The sequence below is a fragment of the Canis aureus genome, chromosome 15 (assembly GCF_053574225.1).
Source record: "Canis aureus isolate CA01 chromosome 15, VMU_Caureus_v.1.0, whole genome shotgun sequence".
NCBI classification, from domain to species: domain Eukaryota; kingdom Metazoa; phylum Chordata; class Mammalia; order Carnivora; family Canidae; genus Canis; species Canis aureus.
The window spans coordinates 19,470,569-19,487,573 of record NC_135625.1 but is presented as its reverse complement, the minus strand read 5'-3'; the positions used below and the strand labels follow the sequence as shown (position 1 = coordinate 19,487,573).

General features: G+C 38.4%; 1 protein-coding gene across 5 annotated transcripts in view; it reads right to left on the bottom strand.

Annotated features, from left to right (window-relative positions):
• The window catches only part of WWC2 (WW and C2 domain containing 2), a 205,088-nt gene that overhangs the window by 30,075 nt on the left and 158,008 nt on the right, over window positions 1–17,005 (bottom strand). For 4 of the 5 annotated variants that reach the window (XM_077848656.1, XM_077848653.1, XM_077848654.1 and 1 more), the window contains 3 exons: window positions 13,104–13,296; window positions 11,180–11,344; window positions 304–428 (listed from right to left, as the gene is read on the bottom strand). In XM_077848656.1, the coding sequence (XP_077704782.1) occupies window positions 304–428; window positions 11,180–11,344; window positions 13,104–13,296 (483 nt within the window). The remainder of the gene's footprint in view (window positions 1–303; window positions 429–11,179; window positions 11,345–13,103; window positions 13,297–17,005) is intronic. The other variant, XM_077848655.1, reaches the window with a different exon arrangement.

The following is a 17,005-nucleotide window of genomic DNA, read 5'->3' as shown; positions in this document are numbered from 1 at the left end:
TTAAAATTTACAACAGCTCAGGAAAGAGTGTCAGAACTTAAGGAAGCAGGAACAAAGAACCTCCTTCCTGTGTTAGCTCTGCCTCTGCCTGCAATTTCACTGTTGCTTTCTTCAACTCTATAATGACCCAGGAGAGGGTCTTTCCCTTAGTGGCAGCTCCCTGGCACAGCACTGCCCTTCCATAATTCCAGGCTAAGATCTGGATCTCTAAAGGTTTCCCTGTAAGTTTCTTATAAGAAACTAAAGAAACCAAATACATCCTCTTTGAGTTCTCAAATAGCCAAAGGAAACAACTGTTTTTACCAATCTCCATCTGGACCTCTTTGCTCTTCTTCCTGCCCTGGTTCTTCCTCTTCTTCCTGTGCTAATTCTTGTTCCACAGCCAGCAGCTCGGCTGATGTTCTTGCAAGTAAGGCTGACACCGCATCCTGGGGAATTGAAAGCATATGGCAATTAATATTATCTATTTTGAGAAATGACTTAAAAACTCATCAGATGGGGACTTAAGCTCCCGGTCATGAAAAAGGTGGTACTAGACCCAATTCTCCACTGTTGGGAAAAAATATGAAGGTTGAATAAAATAAAACAAAAAGCAACAGACAAACCTCTAGCTGTTTTAAGGCAATTAAGACCAAAGGCCAAGATCCCAGGGAAAAGAGAAATCAAGAGGTGAAGCTACATCACTGCCACTCCTCTCCCCTGGGGACATGTGTTGATTCTAGCAGTGAGGCACAGAGGCTAAAACTGTGGCTGTGAAGAACAGTGGCAATATCGGTAGGATAAAAAGATGAAAACTGAGCTGAAGACCACCAAGGCATCAGCGTACGAGGGGCCAGAGAAAGCACCTGTAGTGAGTCCAGCATTCTGCACAATATTTTTATTGGGCTATTTTTCATTCCTAAGCTCCATATGTGAAAGCAAGAGGTGAGAAACTAAACAAAACCTAGCTGTGAGGAGGCTAAAACAGGAAGCAGATGCTTCAGCTTCTTTATGGTCCTAGGGAGAGAAAAATTGGAACTCAGGTCCTCCAAGTGATCCAGGTGATCTGCTCATATTGTATCTGCCTTCTGGAAGAATATTAAATCCTCTTTGGAGGAAGGTATCAGCCGGAGCCTCTATCATTCTTCATCCATAATATCCAGCATCCACTGGAAACAGGACCCAATGTGAAGGCCAAGAACAACAACAGATAAAGTGAGAGGCAGACCTACAGGTGATTCATATATTGCAGTTATTTAGAGATGGAATTTAATTACTATGTTTAAGAACACTGATGAAATGATGGAGAATTTTGCTAGTGTTTGCAGAAAGAACACCACATTAGCACATCAGAGTGAAATCGCTGAAAATCAAAGATAGAGAGAAAAATCTTATCAACAGTGAAAAAAAGATGCATTATTTTTGAAGGATCAACTGTTCTCCAGCAGTTCAGAAGAATCAAGGGAAACCACATGACAACAAAATGGTTATCTTCAATGTGCTCAGAAAATTAACTGCCCACATAAATTCTGAAAATGCAGAAAAAAAGTCCTTCACAAGTAGAAATAAAGACTCTGACAGATCTGCACTAGAAAAAATACTAAAGGGAGTTCTTCAAGCAGAAGGAAAATAACCCAAATGGAAGCACACTAAAGCAGAAAGAAATGAAATACACCAGGAAGGGTAAAGATGTGGGGAAATCTAAATGAACACTGACTGTCTTTAAAACAATAATATCTTGTGGGATTTAAAATACATGTAACTAAAATACATGACCAATAAGTTCACAGAAGGAGGAAAGGGAATAGAGTTGAAGTCTTTTAAAATTCTTGTACGGCCTGGAAAAAAGTAAAAACATTAATTTAAGGTAGCTTCTAATAATGCAAGGATGCATGATATAATCACTAGGGACACAGCAAAAAAAATAAAAGACTATATTACTAATGATCTAATATGGGAGGGAATATGAAATTTAAAAAATACTTGACTATTCCAAAAGAAGGCAAAGAAGGAACAAAGACAGTACTAAAAGAAAACAAACAATAAGACAATAAGCTTAAACCCAAATATATCACTAATAGCATTAAATGTAAATGAACTAAATATTTCCATTAAAAGGCAAAGGTTTTAAGACTGGATAATAAACCAAAGGCAACTATATATATGGCTTACTAGGGAAACATTTTAAATCTAAGAATTCAGAAGTGATGAAGGTGAAAGGATGGAAAAAGATAAACCATGAAAACACTAACTAAAAGGGGCTGAGATAGCTTCATGACTACCAGGCAAAACAGATTTTAAAACAAGGGGTAAAAGGGGATCCCTGGGTGGCTCAGTGGTTTAGCGCCTGCCTTCAGCTCAGGGTGTGATCCTGGAGTCTTGGGATCGAGTAACACATTGGGCTCCCTGCATGGAGCCTGCTTCTCCCTCTGCCTCTCTCTCTGTATCTGTCATGAATAAATAAATAAAATCTTAAAAAAATAAATAAAACAAGGGGTATTAGAACAGATAAACAGGGATATTTTATAATAATAAGATGGCCAGTTGAACAGAAAGATATAACACAATGCTAAATCTATATTTACCTAAAAATATAGTCACAAAATTCAAAATGCAAAGATGAACTAAAAGGAGAAACAGACATCTATAATCCTAAGTTAGAGGATTTTAACATACCTCTCAATAACTGGTAAAATAAGTAAACTGAAAAAATCAGTAAATGTGGAAGATTTGAAGGACAAAATTAACAAACTTGATCTGCAGAATACATTCTTTTCAAAAACACAGAACTTTTACCAAAACTGACCTCATGCTAAGCCATAAAGGAACTCTTAATATTCTGTATGACTGAATAGTATGTGTTCTATTCTCTGAAAACAGTAAAATACAGCTAGAAATCAATAATAAGAAGATAACTAGAAACCCCATTGTTTGGGACTTGAGCAAATATACTTCTAAAAAAAAAAACCTCATTGATCAAAAAAGAAATAACAATGGAAATTATAAACTATTTAAAATTTAATTTTAATAATATCTTATTATCAAACTTGTGAAAAGCAGCCAAAGCTGTGTTCAAAAAGATTTTTTTAGCATTAAATACATATATTGGAAAAAGAGGTTGCTAAACAATGATCTATCTCAGAAGTAAAAAACGTATAGCAAATTAAACCTAAAGAATGTTGAAGCAAGGAAATAATAAAGAAAAGAGCAGATTTTATAAAATAGAAAACACATATATAAATAGACAAGGCCAAAAGTTGTTTATTTGACTAAAATAAAAAATTTGACAAGTCCCTAGCAACAGTGAGGGAAAAAAAAGAAATGGTGCAAATTACCAATGGCAGAAACAAAACAGAACATAGAAAGATCCTTGCATGTATGCATGAAGATAAGAAGGTATCATGAATAACTTTGCCAAAATATAGATAAAATAGACAAATCCTATAGAAAATACTACTTATTAAAGTGAATGCAACAGAATTCAACAGTAAGTTGGAACAGTTCTACATCTAATAAAGAAATTGAATCTGTAATTAAAAAACAGTCCACCAGCCCTTTTCAACTGAGATTCCATGAGAATTAAGCCTTAATGCCCTCTACCATCCATTATATCAAAACAAAACAAAGCAAACATCTAGAATGGTATAAGTTATTGGTCATCCTTGGGAGAAATAAGAAAGTAGTCATCCAAAACATTTTTTACAGTGCTTACTTCTTTTGTAGAGCCTTAGTTGAGAATGGCTGCTTATCACAAAGAAAATTAACACTGTGCTGGTAAATTTTCTTGGGAATTCTTCAAAATATTTAAGGAAGATATGACACCCATCTTGCAAAACCTTCTGCAGAGTAAAGAAGGAATACTTTCTAACTTCTATTATGAAGCCTGTAAAACTTGATATCAAAAAATGATATTACAAGAAAAGAAAACCAAAGACTAATCTTTCTCCCAAACATAAATAAAAAATAAGCCAAAGACAAAACCAAGAAATCAAATCTAGCAACATATATAAAAACACATATAAAATACACCACAAAGAAGTCTGTTTTATTTTAGGAATCCAAGGGCGGTTTAACATTCAAAAATCAATCAATGTATAACCCACCACATTAAGAGAAAAAAAGAGAACAATTGTGTAATCAATTTAAGGGCTAAGTACACAGTAAAAATGTTTCATAAAATTCAATATCCATGCATAATAAAAAGTCTTAGCAAACTAGAAAGAGCAAAAAACTTCTTTAATCTGATAGTGATTATAAATAGCCTCAAAAATCATTCTAAATGACAAATTATTGAAAGCCTTCCTTCACTTCACTTTGAAAAAAGTATAGTACTTTCTACAAAGGTAGACTAGTAAGCCAACAGAACAGAACACAATACCTAGGAACAGACACGCATAGGTCGTTGCATGTATGACAAAGATGATATAGTGATGCAATTGCGAACCAAAGTCTTTTCCAAACCATGAGAGACTCTTAACTCTAAGCAACAAACAGGGTTTGCTGGAGGGGAGGTTGGTGAGGGGATGGGGTAACTGGGTGACAGGCATTAAGTAGGGCACGTGATGTGATGAGCATTGAGTGTTATACTATATGTTGGCAAATTGAAATTAAGTTAAAACAACAACAACAACAACAACAACAAAGAAGGTCTTTTCAACAAATGATGCTGGGTCAATCAACTATCACATGGATAAAAAGGAATCTTGACCCCTACCTCACACCTAATACAAAAATTAATTTCAGATGAACTACAGATATAAATGTGAAAAGGAAAGCAATAAAGCTTTTACAAGATAGGAAACCATCTTCATGATCCGGAATAGGCAAATAGTTCTTAAATAGCAAAAGAAAGCAAGCACTAAGCATACAGGGAAAATAGATAAATAAGACTATGTTAAACACGAGTACTTCCATTCACCAAAAGACAACATTAAGAAAATGAAAAGGCAAGCCACAGAACAGGAAAAGATATTTGCAATAGACATATTTGACAAAACACTCAAATCTAAAATTAAGAACTGCTACCAATTTATTAAAAAAAAATAATCCAGTAGAAAAATGGGCAAAATCTTGAACAGACATTTCACAAAAGATGACATCCATCTGGCCATTAAACATTATAATCAGGAAAATGCAAAAAACACAAGAGTACTATATCACAATGGCTAAAATGAAAGATGATAAAGACATATACAAGATACTAATAGCACTACTCATAATAGCCCCCAAATTAGAAACTCAAATGTCCATCAATAGCAAAATGGATAAAGAAACTGTGATATAACTATAAAATGAAATATCACACAACACTGAGCACAAATGAACTACAATTACACAAAATAACACAGATGACTTGCATAAACGTAATGCTGAGTATGAGACTCCAGACATAAAAGGACAAACACCGAATGATTCTATTATATAAAGTTTGAAGACAGAAGTCAGAATAGAGATTACCTTTAGGGGAGAGTGGTGATGACTAGGATGGGGCACAAGGGAGGATCCTGGAGTGCTGGTAATGCACCATACCCTGATCTGGGTGGTGGCTACATAGCTGTGCTGACTTTGTGCAAATTTACTGGAAAACTCACATAAGATTTGTACATTTTGTTATAAATCTCTCTATCACTCCTCTCCATAAAAGAAACAAGTTAAAGTGAGATTAGAATAAGACAAAAGAGTAATAAAATAGTATATATACGTATAACAACATTGTGGACCAACCAGACCTAACAAACACCTGTAGAATACTCACCCAATAGGAGCTGAGCAAGCTTTCTTCTCAAGGGCACATGAAACATTCTTTAGAATGGTAGCATATGCCAGCCCATAAAACAAGCCTCAGTAAACTTGAAAGGACTGAAATCATACAGAACATGTTCTTTGACCACACTGTATAAAATTAGAAATCTGTAGCATAAGGAAAACATAAGAAGTAACAAAGATGTGGAAATTAACACATTCCTAACCAATGAGTCAAGGAAATCACAACGAAAATCAGAACATACTTAGATGTGAAGGAAAATTAAAACATACCAGTTTGTAAGATGCTGCTCCAGCAGTGCTCAGCAAGAAATTTATAGCTAAAAGTGCCTGTGTTAAAGCAGAAGAAAGATCTCAAATCTATAAGTTTCTACCTTAAGAAAATGGAAAACGGGTACAACTAAAGTAATCATGAGGAAGGAAAGAATAAAAACTATTCCCTCTCTCTGTTTTTTTTCTTTCTCCCTCTTTATTTTTTAAAAAGATTTGTTCATTTATTTAGAGAGAGAGAGAGAGAGAAATAGTGGGGAGCACAGGGAGATGGAGAGAATCTCAAGCAGATTCCCTGCTGAGCATGGAGCCCAATACAGGGCCTAATCTCAGGACCCTGAAATCATGACTTGAGCCCAAATCAAGAGTCAGATGCCTAACTGACTGAACCACCCACGGGCCTCTCTCTGTTCCTCTTCAAAAAATCAAACAAAAAAACAAACAAAAAAAACAACTCAGGATTGTAAGATTAAGTCTTGCATCAGGCCTGGAGCCTGCTTAAGATTCTCTCTCCCTCTCCCTCTGCCCCTCCTCCTTGCCCCTCTCTAAAATAACAATAATAATAACAATAACAACAACAACAACAATAATAAAGACTAGAGTAGAAATTCATGAAATAGTGAATACAGAAGTACTAGAGATGATCAATAAAACCAAATGGTGGGGATCCCTGGGTGGCTCAGCGGTTTAGCACCTGCTTTCAGCCCAGGGTGTGATCCTGGAGTCCTGAGATCGAGTCTCACACTGGGCTCCCTGCATGGAGCCTGCTTCTCCCTCTGCCTGTGTCTCTGCCTCTCTCTCTCTCTCTGTCTCTCATGAATAAATAAAATCTTAAAGAAAAAAAAACCAACAAAAAAACCCAAATGGTGATTCTTTGAAAGATTCAAAAAAGTAAAAACTGTTAGCTAGACTGACCAAGAAAAATAGCCAGAAAGCTCAAAGTACTGAAATCTGGAGCCAAGGAGGGACTATCACTATCAACTTTAGAGACAAAATTATAAGGGTTACTACAAACACCTGTTTGCCAGCAGGTCAGATAACCTAGATAAAATGAACACCGTTTGTTTCCAGAAAGACACAAACTACTCAAAGTGACATTATAATACAATTCTGAGTAGACTTATAACCGGTAAGAGATTGAATTAATAAACAAAAAACTTCCCACAAAGTTCAAACTGCGAGGGCTGCACTGCCGAATTATACCAAACATTTAAAGAATTCATACCAATTCTTCTCAAAATCTTCCAAAAGGTTGATGATGAGAGATCACTTCCTAACTCATTCCCTGAGGCCAAAATTACTCTGACGTGGAAACTAGACAAAGACATCAGGAGAAAACTATGAATACAGACAAAAAAAGTTCTCAACAAAATACTAGAAAACGGAATCTAGTAACATAAAAAGGATTGTTCGCCATAACCAAGTGGGATTATCCTAGGAATGCAAAGTTGGTTTGACATCTGAAAATCAATAAAGTATAAACAGAATAAAGGACAAAAACCACATGTCATCTCAATAGATGCAGAAAAGCATGGTTAAACCCACAGCCTTTATGATAAAACACTCAACAAACTAGGAAAAGGATTTTCCTCTACTTGATGAAGGGCAACTACAATAAACCAAAGCAGAAATCATATGTAATGTTGAAAACCTGAAAATTTCCCCCTAAGATCACATCCATGACGAGGATGCCTGCTTTCACCACTTCTTATGATATCGTACTGGAAGTTCTAGCCAGGGCAAAAGGGCAAGAGAAAGAATAAAAAGTAATTGGAAAGAAAGAAGTAAAGTTAACTCTTTTTGCAGAAGATATGATCTAACATATAGGAAACCTAAGGAATCCATGAAAAAAACTATTAGACCTAAAAGTCTAACTTAGTCTAACCAGTTCAGTAAGGTTGTTGCAGGATGCAAGATAAATGGTCAAAAATCAATAGTGCACGATTAATAATCTGAAAATGAAATTAAGAAAATAGTTCTATTTATAATAGCATCAAAATGAATAAAATTAACAAAAGAAGTGCAATTTTGGGCTCTGATGACTGCAAAACATTTTTTAAAAAATATTTTATGGGGCAGCCCTGGTGGCCCAGTGGTTTAGCGCTGCCTTCAGTCCAGGGCCTGATGCTGGAAACCCTGGATCGAGTCCCACGTCAGGCTCCCTGCATGGAGCCTGCTCCTCCCTCTGCCTGTGACTGCCTCTCTCTCTCTCTGTGTCACTCATGAATAAATAAAATCTTTAATAAACAAACAAACAAATAAATAAGTAAATATTTTATTTATTTGTTCATGAAAGACACACACAGAGGCAGAGCCATAGGCAGAGGGAGAAGCAGGGTCCCTGCAAAGGAGCCCCGTGTAGGACTCAATCTCAGACCCCAAGATCACACCCTGAGCTGAAGGCAGACACTCAACCACTGAGCCACCCAGGTGTCCCGACTACAAAACATTTTTTGAAAGAAGTTAATGAAGATCCAAATAAACAGGAAAATATCCTGTACTCATGGATCAGAAGACTTAAAACTTAAGATGACAATACCCTCCACAGTGATCTATAAACTCGAAGCAATCTATATAAAAATCCCAGCTGCCTTTTTTTTTGTAGAAATTGACAAACTGATACTAAAATTCATGTGGAAATGCAAGGGACCCCAAATAGCCCAAACCATCTTGCAAAAGAAAAACAAAGCTGGATGACTCACATGTTCTTATTTCAAAATAACTACCAAGCTACAGTCATCACGGTAGTGTGCTGTTGGCACAAATACAGACACACAGATTAATAGAACAGAATTTAAAGCCCAGAAATATAAATGATCACACTTATGGTAAACTGATTTTCAGCAAGGATGCCAAGATAATTCAGTGGGGAAAGACTAGTGTTTTCAATTAAGTGGTACTGGGAACAATTGCATACCCACATTTAAGAAAATGAAATTGGACTGTGTGATTTACCTATCGTGAGTAGGTCCAATTGGAGCCAAGGTCTTTGATCAGAGACCTAAAAATAAAACTAAACTTTAAAACTCTCAGAAGAAAACACAGGAGTAAATCTTTATGATGTTCAGTTGGGCAGAGTCTTCTCAGATATGACACCAGCAGTGCAAACAATAGAAGATAAAGCAATATAAGAGACTGTAATCTGGACTTCTACAAAAATTTAAAATTTTGTGCTGCAAACAAAATCATCAAGTAAGTGAAAAGAAACCCACAGAATGAGAGAAAATATCTGCAAGTCATTTATTGGATAAAAGACTTGTATCAAGACTATATGAGAGACTCCTAATTCAATAAGAAAATAATAATAAAGAGATGATAATAATAAAGAGATGATAATAATAAAGTGAAATAATGGAAAGATGAAGAATTAATTTAAAACACAAAGGATCCAAACAGATAGTTCTCAGAAAAAAATTTTTTAAATATACAAATGGCCAATAAGTCCATGAAAGCATGCTTAATATCATCAGTCATTAGTGAAATATAAATGAAAGCCACAATGAGACAACACCTCACACCACACTGGATGGCTAAAACCAGAAAGGCAGATTTGTAACACGTGGCAAGAGCTTGGATGACAGAGGCCCTCACCCACACTGCTGGTGAGAGTGTAAAATGGTGCACCCACTGTGGAAGACAGCTTGTCAGTTCCTTAAAACATTAAAACGTAGAGTTACTATATGACCCAGCAGTTCCACTCCTAGCTATGTACGCCTAAAGAGCAATGAAAATGTATGTCCAAACAAAGCCTTATACAAATGCCCACAGCAGTGGTGTTAATAAGTCAAAAAGCAGAAACATGGGCAGCCCCGGGGAGGGGGCTCAGCAGTTTAGCGCCGTCTGCAGCCCAGGATGTGATCCTGGAGACCCGGGATCGAGTCCACGTCAGGTTCCCTGCATGGAGCCTGCTTCTCCCTCTGCCTGTGTCTCTACCTCTCTCTCTCTGTCTCTCAAGAATAAATAAAAATCTTAAAAAAAAAAAAAAAAGGCAGAAACAGCCCAAATACCCATCTGATGAACAGATAAATAAAAGGTGATATATCCATATAATGGAGTATTATCTGGAAATACAAAGGAATGAGGTACTAATACATGCTAGAATATGGACGTGCCCTTTGCTTCCATTTCACTACGTACCACAATGTCCACTGTCGTTCTTGCACACAGTAGATGATCAATAATAATGCTTGGTAAACTCTTTTCTCATAGATAATCGAAAATAAACTTGAACTCAGTACCAACATTCACAGATGCCAAGTCGGTGATGAATGGCCTCCCAAAAGGCCCCTCTACATTTTTTAAAGTGTTGAATGTGGATGACTGTTGGTTACAACAAACTTCATAGAAAATATTGTTTTATTGATAGAACAAATAGAAACTAAGATACTCTAGCCTCAGTAATTTGACGTGTGCAAATGATCCGAGTTCCAGATGTATGACTTGACAGCGGAATCAAAGATGTGAACACAATGTATGAAACTATAAATTTAAAGCAAAAAGTTTTCCGTGGTCACCTAAACCAGCTAAGACTCTGCATCAGCTTATTTTGACAGAAGGAAGTGAGCAGAAATGGATCCTTCTATAAACTATACTTGAAGAGAAGCTGGAAATTATCTTTCTGGTTTTGCTGTTGCTAGGAAGCTGGAAGGAATGGGTAAGCTTGGGGGAGGGAGGGGAGTGAATGTGAACCAGAACACACGGGTGCCACAGCCATTCCACATTATTTCTTTTAGTCATAATGTCTTTCTTGTCTTTTTCTTTCTTCCTTCCTTCCTTTTCTTTCTTTTTCTTCCTTCCTTCCTTCCTTCCTTCCTTCCTTCCTTTCTTCCTTCCTTTTTCTTTCTTTCTTTCTTTCTTTCTTTCTTTCTTTCTTTCTTTCTTTCTTTCTTTCTTCTTTCTTTCTTTCCTTCCTTCCTTTCTTTTTCTTTCTTTCTTCTTTCTTTTTCTTTTCTTTTTTTTTTTTTTTTTACTTTATTTATTCATGAGAGGCACAGAGACAGAGACAGAGACATAGGCAGAGGGAGAAGCAGGCTCCCTGGGGGGAAACCTGATGTGGGGCTCAATCCCAGGACCCCGGAATCACAACCTGAGCCGAAGGCAGATGCTCAACCACTGAGCCACCCAGGTGCCCCAGTCACAGTGCCTTTTTATTCCAATTTGGACTCACCAAATCTATAGAATCTACTAATGGCTGATTTGGTTGAAATACAGAGTCTTCATTTTCTTCATCATTCTTTTTGCAAGACATTTGCTTAGAAGGAAGCAGGTTATACCACAGAGTGAAAATCTCGTTGGAAAATGGTAAATCAGCCAGACTGATCTGAGTTCCAGCCTGTGTGAAATGAAGGGGAGGAGGGGGGAGAAAAGAAAAAAGAAAATGTTTAAATTCATGTTTGCTTCCTCTCATATAATTATTGTGCAAGCCTGTTTGAAGGTTAAAAAAAAATGCAATACTCATGATAGAAAGTACTGATAGATTTTTTTTTACCTGAAGATGTGACTAAGTAAGAAATAACCCCAATCCAGAAGCTAACCCTAGGATTGTTTTTGGCATACTATTCTGCTAAAACCTAATGACTAAACATGTAACTTTTTGTAAGTGTAATTATTTTTTAATGAAAAGTCCAAAAATAAAAATTAAAAAAATAAACGCTAAGTATAAATCATAATACCTCTTACAATGTGCTATATAAGAGTCGTTTGATTATTACTCACAAAAACCTATCCAGTATAAAATTCAAAAACAAATAAAAACTCTACTGTGGTTCTTAAATGAGAGATAGCAAAATTTTTCTTTGGATTAGTAGAATGTCAAAAGAAAAGCTTTTATATTCCAGCAAATGGCACATATGAGCCAGAATCTAATTAAACTGTACCATTTTTTTAAAGGCTATTAATTAACATATTTACTAACTTTATGGAGCTTCTGACACACATACTTATTGAAGTAATCTGACAGCTTAATGAGTCTGTTATCTTTGCTTCATTTTATTTATTTGCGAGAGAGATTGAGAGAGACAGAGAGAGAACAGAGCAGGGAGAGGGGCAGAGGGAGAAGCAGGCTCTGAGCAAGGAGCCTGACTCAGGGCTCGACCCCAGGATCCCATGATCATGACCTGAGCTGAAGGCAGATGCTTAACAGACTAAGCCACTTAGGCACCACTTTGCTTCATTTCTTGTCAGGTAATATTATCACATCTTTTTTATATAAAGAAAAGGAAATACTGCTAAGAAATCTATCATTCTTTTAAACTTTGTTCATCATGAAGTGTGCATCGTGAAGTGTGGTTTTGTGTTTCCTACGTACCGCAGAGAAAATTTCAACCAGAAACTCGTGCTGTTGTTTGAACATGTGACCACCCCTCTCGGTGCTTGCATTTGAACCCCTTATGTAACTTTTCTGGTATGTAACAGTTTTCCAGTTATTGTGCACAAAGGTATGTTAACCTCACCATCAGTTATAAATGAAGTCCTTTGCATTAGCATTTAAACATCTTATTCCTCTAAACACAACATTTAAGTCTTCCTAGAATCTATAATACCACGTCTGGGGAGAATATAATAAAGAGACTATATACTCAGTCTCCTCCTTAACTTAAATTTGTAATGGTGAATTATGTATGGGATGTCCTTTTGATATCTGGCTCCATCATTCACTAGCTGTGCGACCCCAGACATGTTACTTATCTTAGCAGTTGTTTCTCTGAAAATAAGGGTACTCATACCTTTTCCCTAAGACTGTCATGAGGATTAAATAGGGTAACGTATACAAAGCACCCAGGAGAAGACTCCTGTTGGGAATAATAAGCATGCTCCAGAGTGATAATGACGACAGAGGTCAAAGGGTAGAATGGGAGATAGATTTTACACAAGATCACAATTAATAAGCAGATTGGAAAGTTCTTGAATAAGAGAATGAAAACCAGAAATCACTACTTCCGAAAAAAAAAATGAAACCACCAGTGGATGTGCCCAAGGCCCCGGGCAGATCGGTGGTGGCATCGGGGCTGGCAAAGCGGCAACTAGAGAGTTCTTCTCAGCATACCTCATCAGAGGCATTTTATGGTAGCGGGAATCGTGAACCGACCTACCAGGCATTCTTCGCTTCGGTGTTTGCTAACAGAGCAGAGATCTACTCTCAGCGTCTTCTGCTGTAAGGCTGTTTGGGAAATGGCCACTCTGAACATATCGCTGAATAGGATGGATTCCGTGGCTGGATGGACTTTTGTTCGAAACAGACAGCTGACATCAGTTGAGGAGGGAAGCAGAGCAACCCTGAAATATCTGCAAAGGACAAGAGTGAAATGGATTTCACAGGTACTTCAGTTATACCAGATTCACAGTTCGCATTTGAAATGATCTGCACAAGAGAGAGACGCAGGGGAACACGGAGTTCATTATCACGCCGGAGCTTTGCTGCCGTAACGGGTCCACCTGCGCTCAGCGGCAGAGAGGCTCTGTTCTTAACCTGCTCGTGCCGGCTGTGCCCTGCACCTGCCACTCCCCACAGGGCTGCAGCGAAGGCCCGACAGGGAAGAGAAGACGAGGAAAATCTGTGGGGCAGAAGAATTTAACGTCCCACCTGCCGGGGTACTGCCAATTCCAAAATAAAGTGTTTTTTTTTTTTTAAGCTTTTATTTATTTATTCATGAGACACACAAAGAGAGGCAGAGACACAGGCAAAGGGAGAAGCAGGTTCCCTGTGGGGAATCTGATGAGGGACTGGATTCCAGGACCCAGGGATCACAACCTGAGCCAAAGGCAGATGCTCAACCACTGAGCCACCCAGGCGTCCCCAAAATTAACTTTTCTGAGCCTGGGAAGATAGGATCACACTAAGTACACTTTATCCCAGTCATCCCCAGTATTAAACAAGGGGTGCTGGTGATCCTTTCCCAGGAATGGAATACATTATCCTACTAGTGAAAAAGAATGGCTAAGTAGCATATCGTGAAGCAAATTTACAAATATCATTGTCGAGCATCACAGAAGTTTCAGAGACGACAAACTGTTGTAAGAGCCTTATACTTTGTAAAATTCAGAGGAAGAATTATAGAAAAATAGCAACTTCTAATGCTACTTCCAAGTGATTTTTCTAAGCACACGTTATATAAGGATTCACAACTTTTAGAGATGGCAGGAGGCATTTTCTTTTAAATCTCAAAAGGAGAATGCCCACTAAATCCTTACCCTCTAATTCTGAGCTGTTCTAATTCCTATTCTAAAAGATGCCTTTCTCCGATTATGAAAACAGAAGAATGTCCTATTATTTCTGTATTTGCTATCAGAATATAAAATTGATGATGGAATATGTATAAGTATGGAATTATCAGAATATAAAAAACCAATGATGGAGATTCAGCTTTAGGGGACGAGGGGGCCTTGGGCGCCTGCTGTTGAGGCTGGAGATTCAGCAGAAGAAATCTGTTCTTGAAAGCCAGGAGGAGAGGTATACTACCAAGCTGGCATGGAGGGAAACAAAATTTTCCACTTCTCCAGACTTCAGCGTTACTCCGTACCAGTGGCCTAACCACTTCTGTGACTCCAGGATGTTTCCACATGCAAAAAAAGGTTTACATGGTTAAGAGCCCAAGGCACAGGGGAAAGAAGGTAGGGGTGTTTTTCCTTTCATTCTGCTGCAGGTGAGGTCACTCCACACAGGAGCCAGGAACCACTCACAAAAACACTGTGGCTGCTGCCAAACAGCTGGAGCCTAAGCTCTCCTTGCTGTACTTAATAACCAGAAAGTAAATTTTGAAGTTAGGGGGGAAAAGAAAAAGAACTATTTTAAGATATTTTGTTTTCGGCAGTGTCATTAATTCAAACCAAGGCTTTCATTTCATGGAGGGGCTTAAGAACATGGCGCTAGACATCTCAGGAAGGTCCAGACCAGTCAGACAAGTGGTTGCCCAGGAGCTGCGGGCAGAAGAGCCTGTTGCACTCACTGCCTGAGGACTGCCTGGTCCTAAACTGCACTGGCTGTCACCGCACCTCAGGGGCACTTTGCTTGTGACTTCCTACCAGGAAAGGGAGCATGACTGTGATTGGCTTGGCAGCGGCACAACATTTGGGGAGGCCTGCCCTTATGGCATGAGGTGAAGGATGTGTGTTCTTGGGACTTCTGCAGTTCTCTCCTGGACTTGTGGGATGGCTCTCCCTGTCCGTAGGTTTGATCCCTGGTGGAGCGGTCTTCTCTCAGATGTGCTGCATTGAAATGAAAAGGCTGCCAACGCTCCAATATCTCAGCCTACTTACTGGATACTACTGACTGGCCTTCCTAATGTCAGTCCGGGGAAGCAGGCTCTCTAGGGTGATGTAGACACTCCCCTGTAATCCTTCCCTCCTTGTATTATCGCTATTAATGCAGATCCCCCCAACACCCCACACACCTTGATTTCAGGAGATCTTGCAAGCCAACTTCCCTCCTGGAATCCTATTCCCTTCCAATTTTGATGATTGTCAATACACAGACATCCACTAGCTCTATTCTTCTACTGTCCACTGAATAATCTCCATCTAGCTATATCTTTTTAAAAATATTTTATTTATTTGACAGCATGGGCACAAGCAGGGGGAGGGGCAGAGGGAGAAGGAGCCCAATGTAGGGCTCGATCCCAGGACCCTGGGGTCATGTCCTGAGCTGAAGGCAGAGGTTTAACCCACTGAGCTATACAGGCACCCCATCTAGCTATATCTTTATTTAGATCTAGTCTCTTTTCTCTGACAATTCTTAGAATATTTGGATGTGAACTTAAAAGTAAACCCTTAGGGAAAACATCCAGAACTCTTACATTGACTCTATTAAATGTCCTTTGCATTGAGGAATATACTCTATTACTAAAGGAAACATCCACCTGGCTGGGTGCAGGGTCTTAGAGGTCACCCCTCAAGAGTTCTTTCTTATTTCCAAGCCTTATACTAGCAGATTGAACATTTTACTAAGTGCAGGGCTATAGGACACAAAGATTCTAGATTTGAAGTCACAGGTGCTAAGATTAAATCTGGCTTCCTTCTGGTGCTCTCTAGCCATAGACCTTTAAGAGAGTCCCCGAAACTCTGACTCCAGAGTGTGAGTGGTGATGACGATCGCTAGAACAATCGTCAGGAGTCTTCAAACAACAGGCTGTGAAGCATTATGACATCACTTCGTTTGACAAAATAAAGTAACTTCAAGAAATTAATGGTCACAGAGAAGTGAATGCTTGATGCTAAGGAATGCTACTTTTTTTTTTTAATATTTTATTTATTTAGTCATGATAGATACAGAGAGAGAGAGCGAGAGAGGCAGAGACACAGGCAGAGGGAGAAGCAGGCTCCATGCCAGGAGCCCGACGCGGGACTTGATCCCGGGTCTCCAGGATCATGCCCTGGGCCAAAGGTAGGTGCTAAACCGCTGAGCCACCCAGGGATCCCCAGGAATGCTACTCTTACATGTAGCATGGTACGGTGTTTGGCAAAGTTGTATGGATAAATGAAATTTAATCACTACATTTTCTTTTCTTTTAAAGATTTTATTTATCAGAGAGAGAGAGAAAGACAGAGACAGCACAAGTAGGAGAAGCAGCAGGCAGAGGGAGAGGGAGAAGCAGACTCTCCGCTGAGCAGGGAGCCTGACTCTGGGGGCTCCAACCTAGGACTTGGGATCATGACTTGAGCTAAAGGCAGACACTTAACCAACGGAGCCACCCCGGCATCCCAAATCACTACATTTTCATGTAAAAGATTAGAAAATTACCTCAAACCAAAGGAGGTATAATGAGACAACAACAAACATTTTAATTAAATTAAAAGAATTAGGCCCCAACACAGCATAATACAGAATTTCTGGTTGTAAAGGGAGATGAAAACATCTTGGTTCCTATGCCTGATAACGGATCTGTTGAATAAGGATCAAAATCTAATACACATTCTCCTTTTCTTTTCATTTTATCTGCTGTGGGTTGAGACTTGATCAGCCCTGCTATGTCTTTTCCATCCTTGTATAAATGAACTG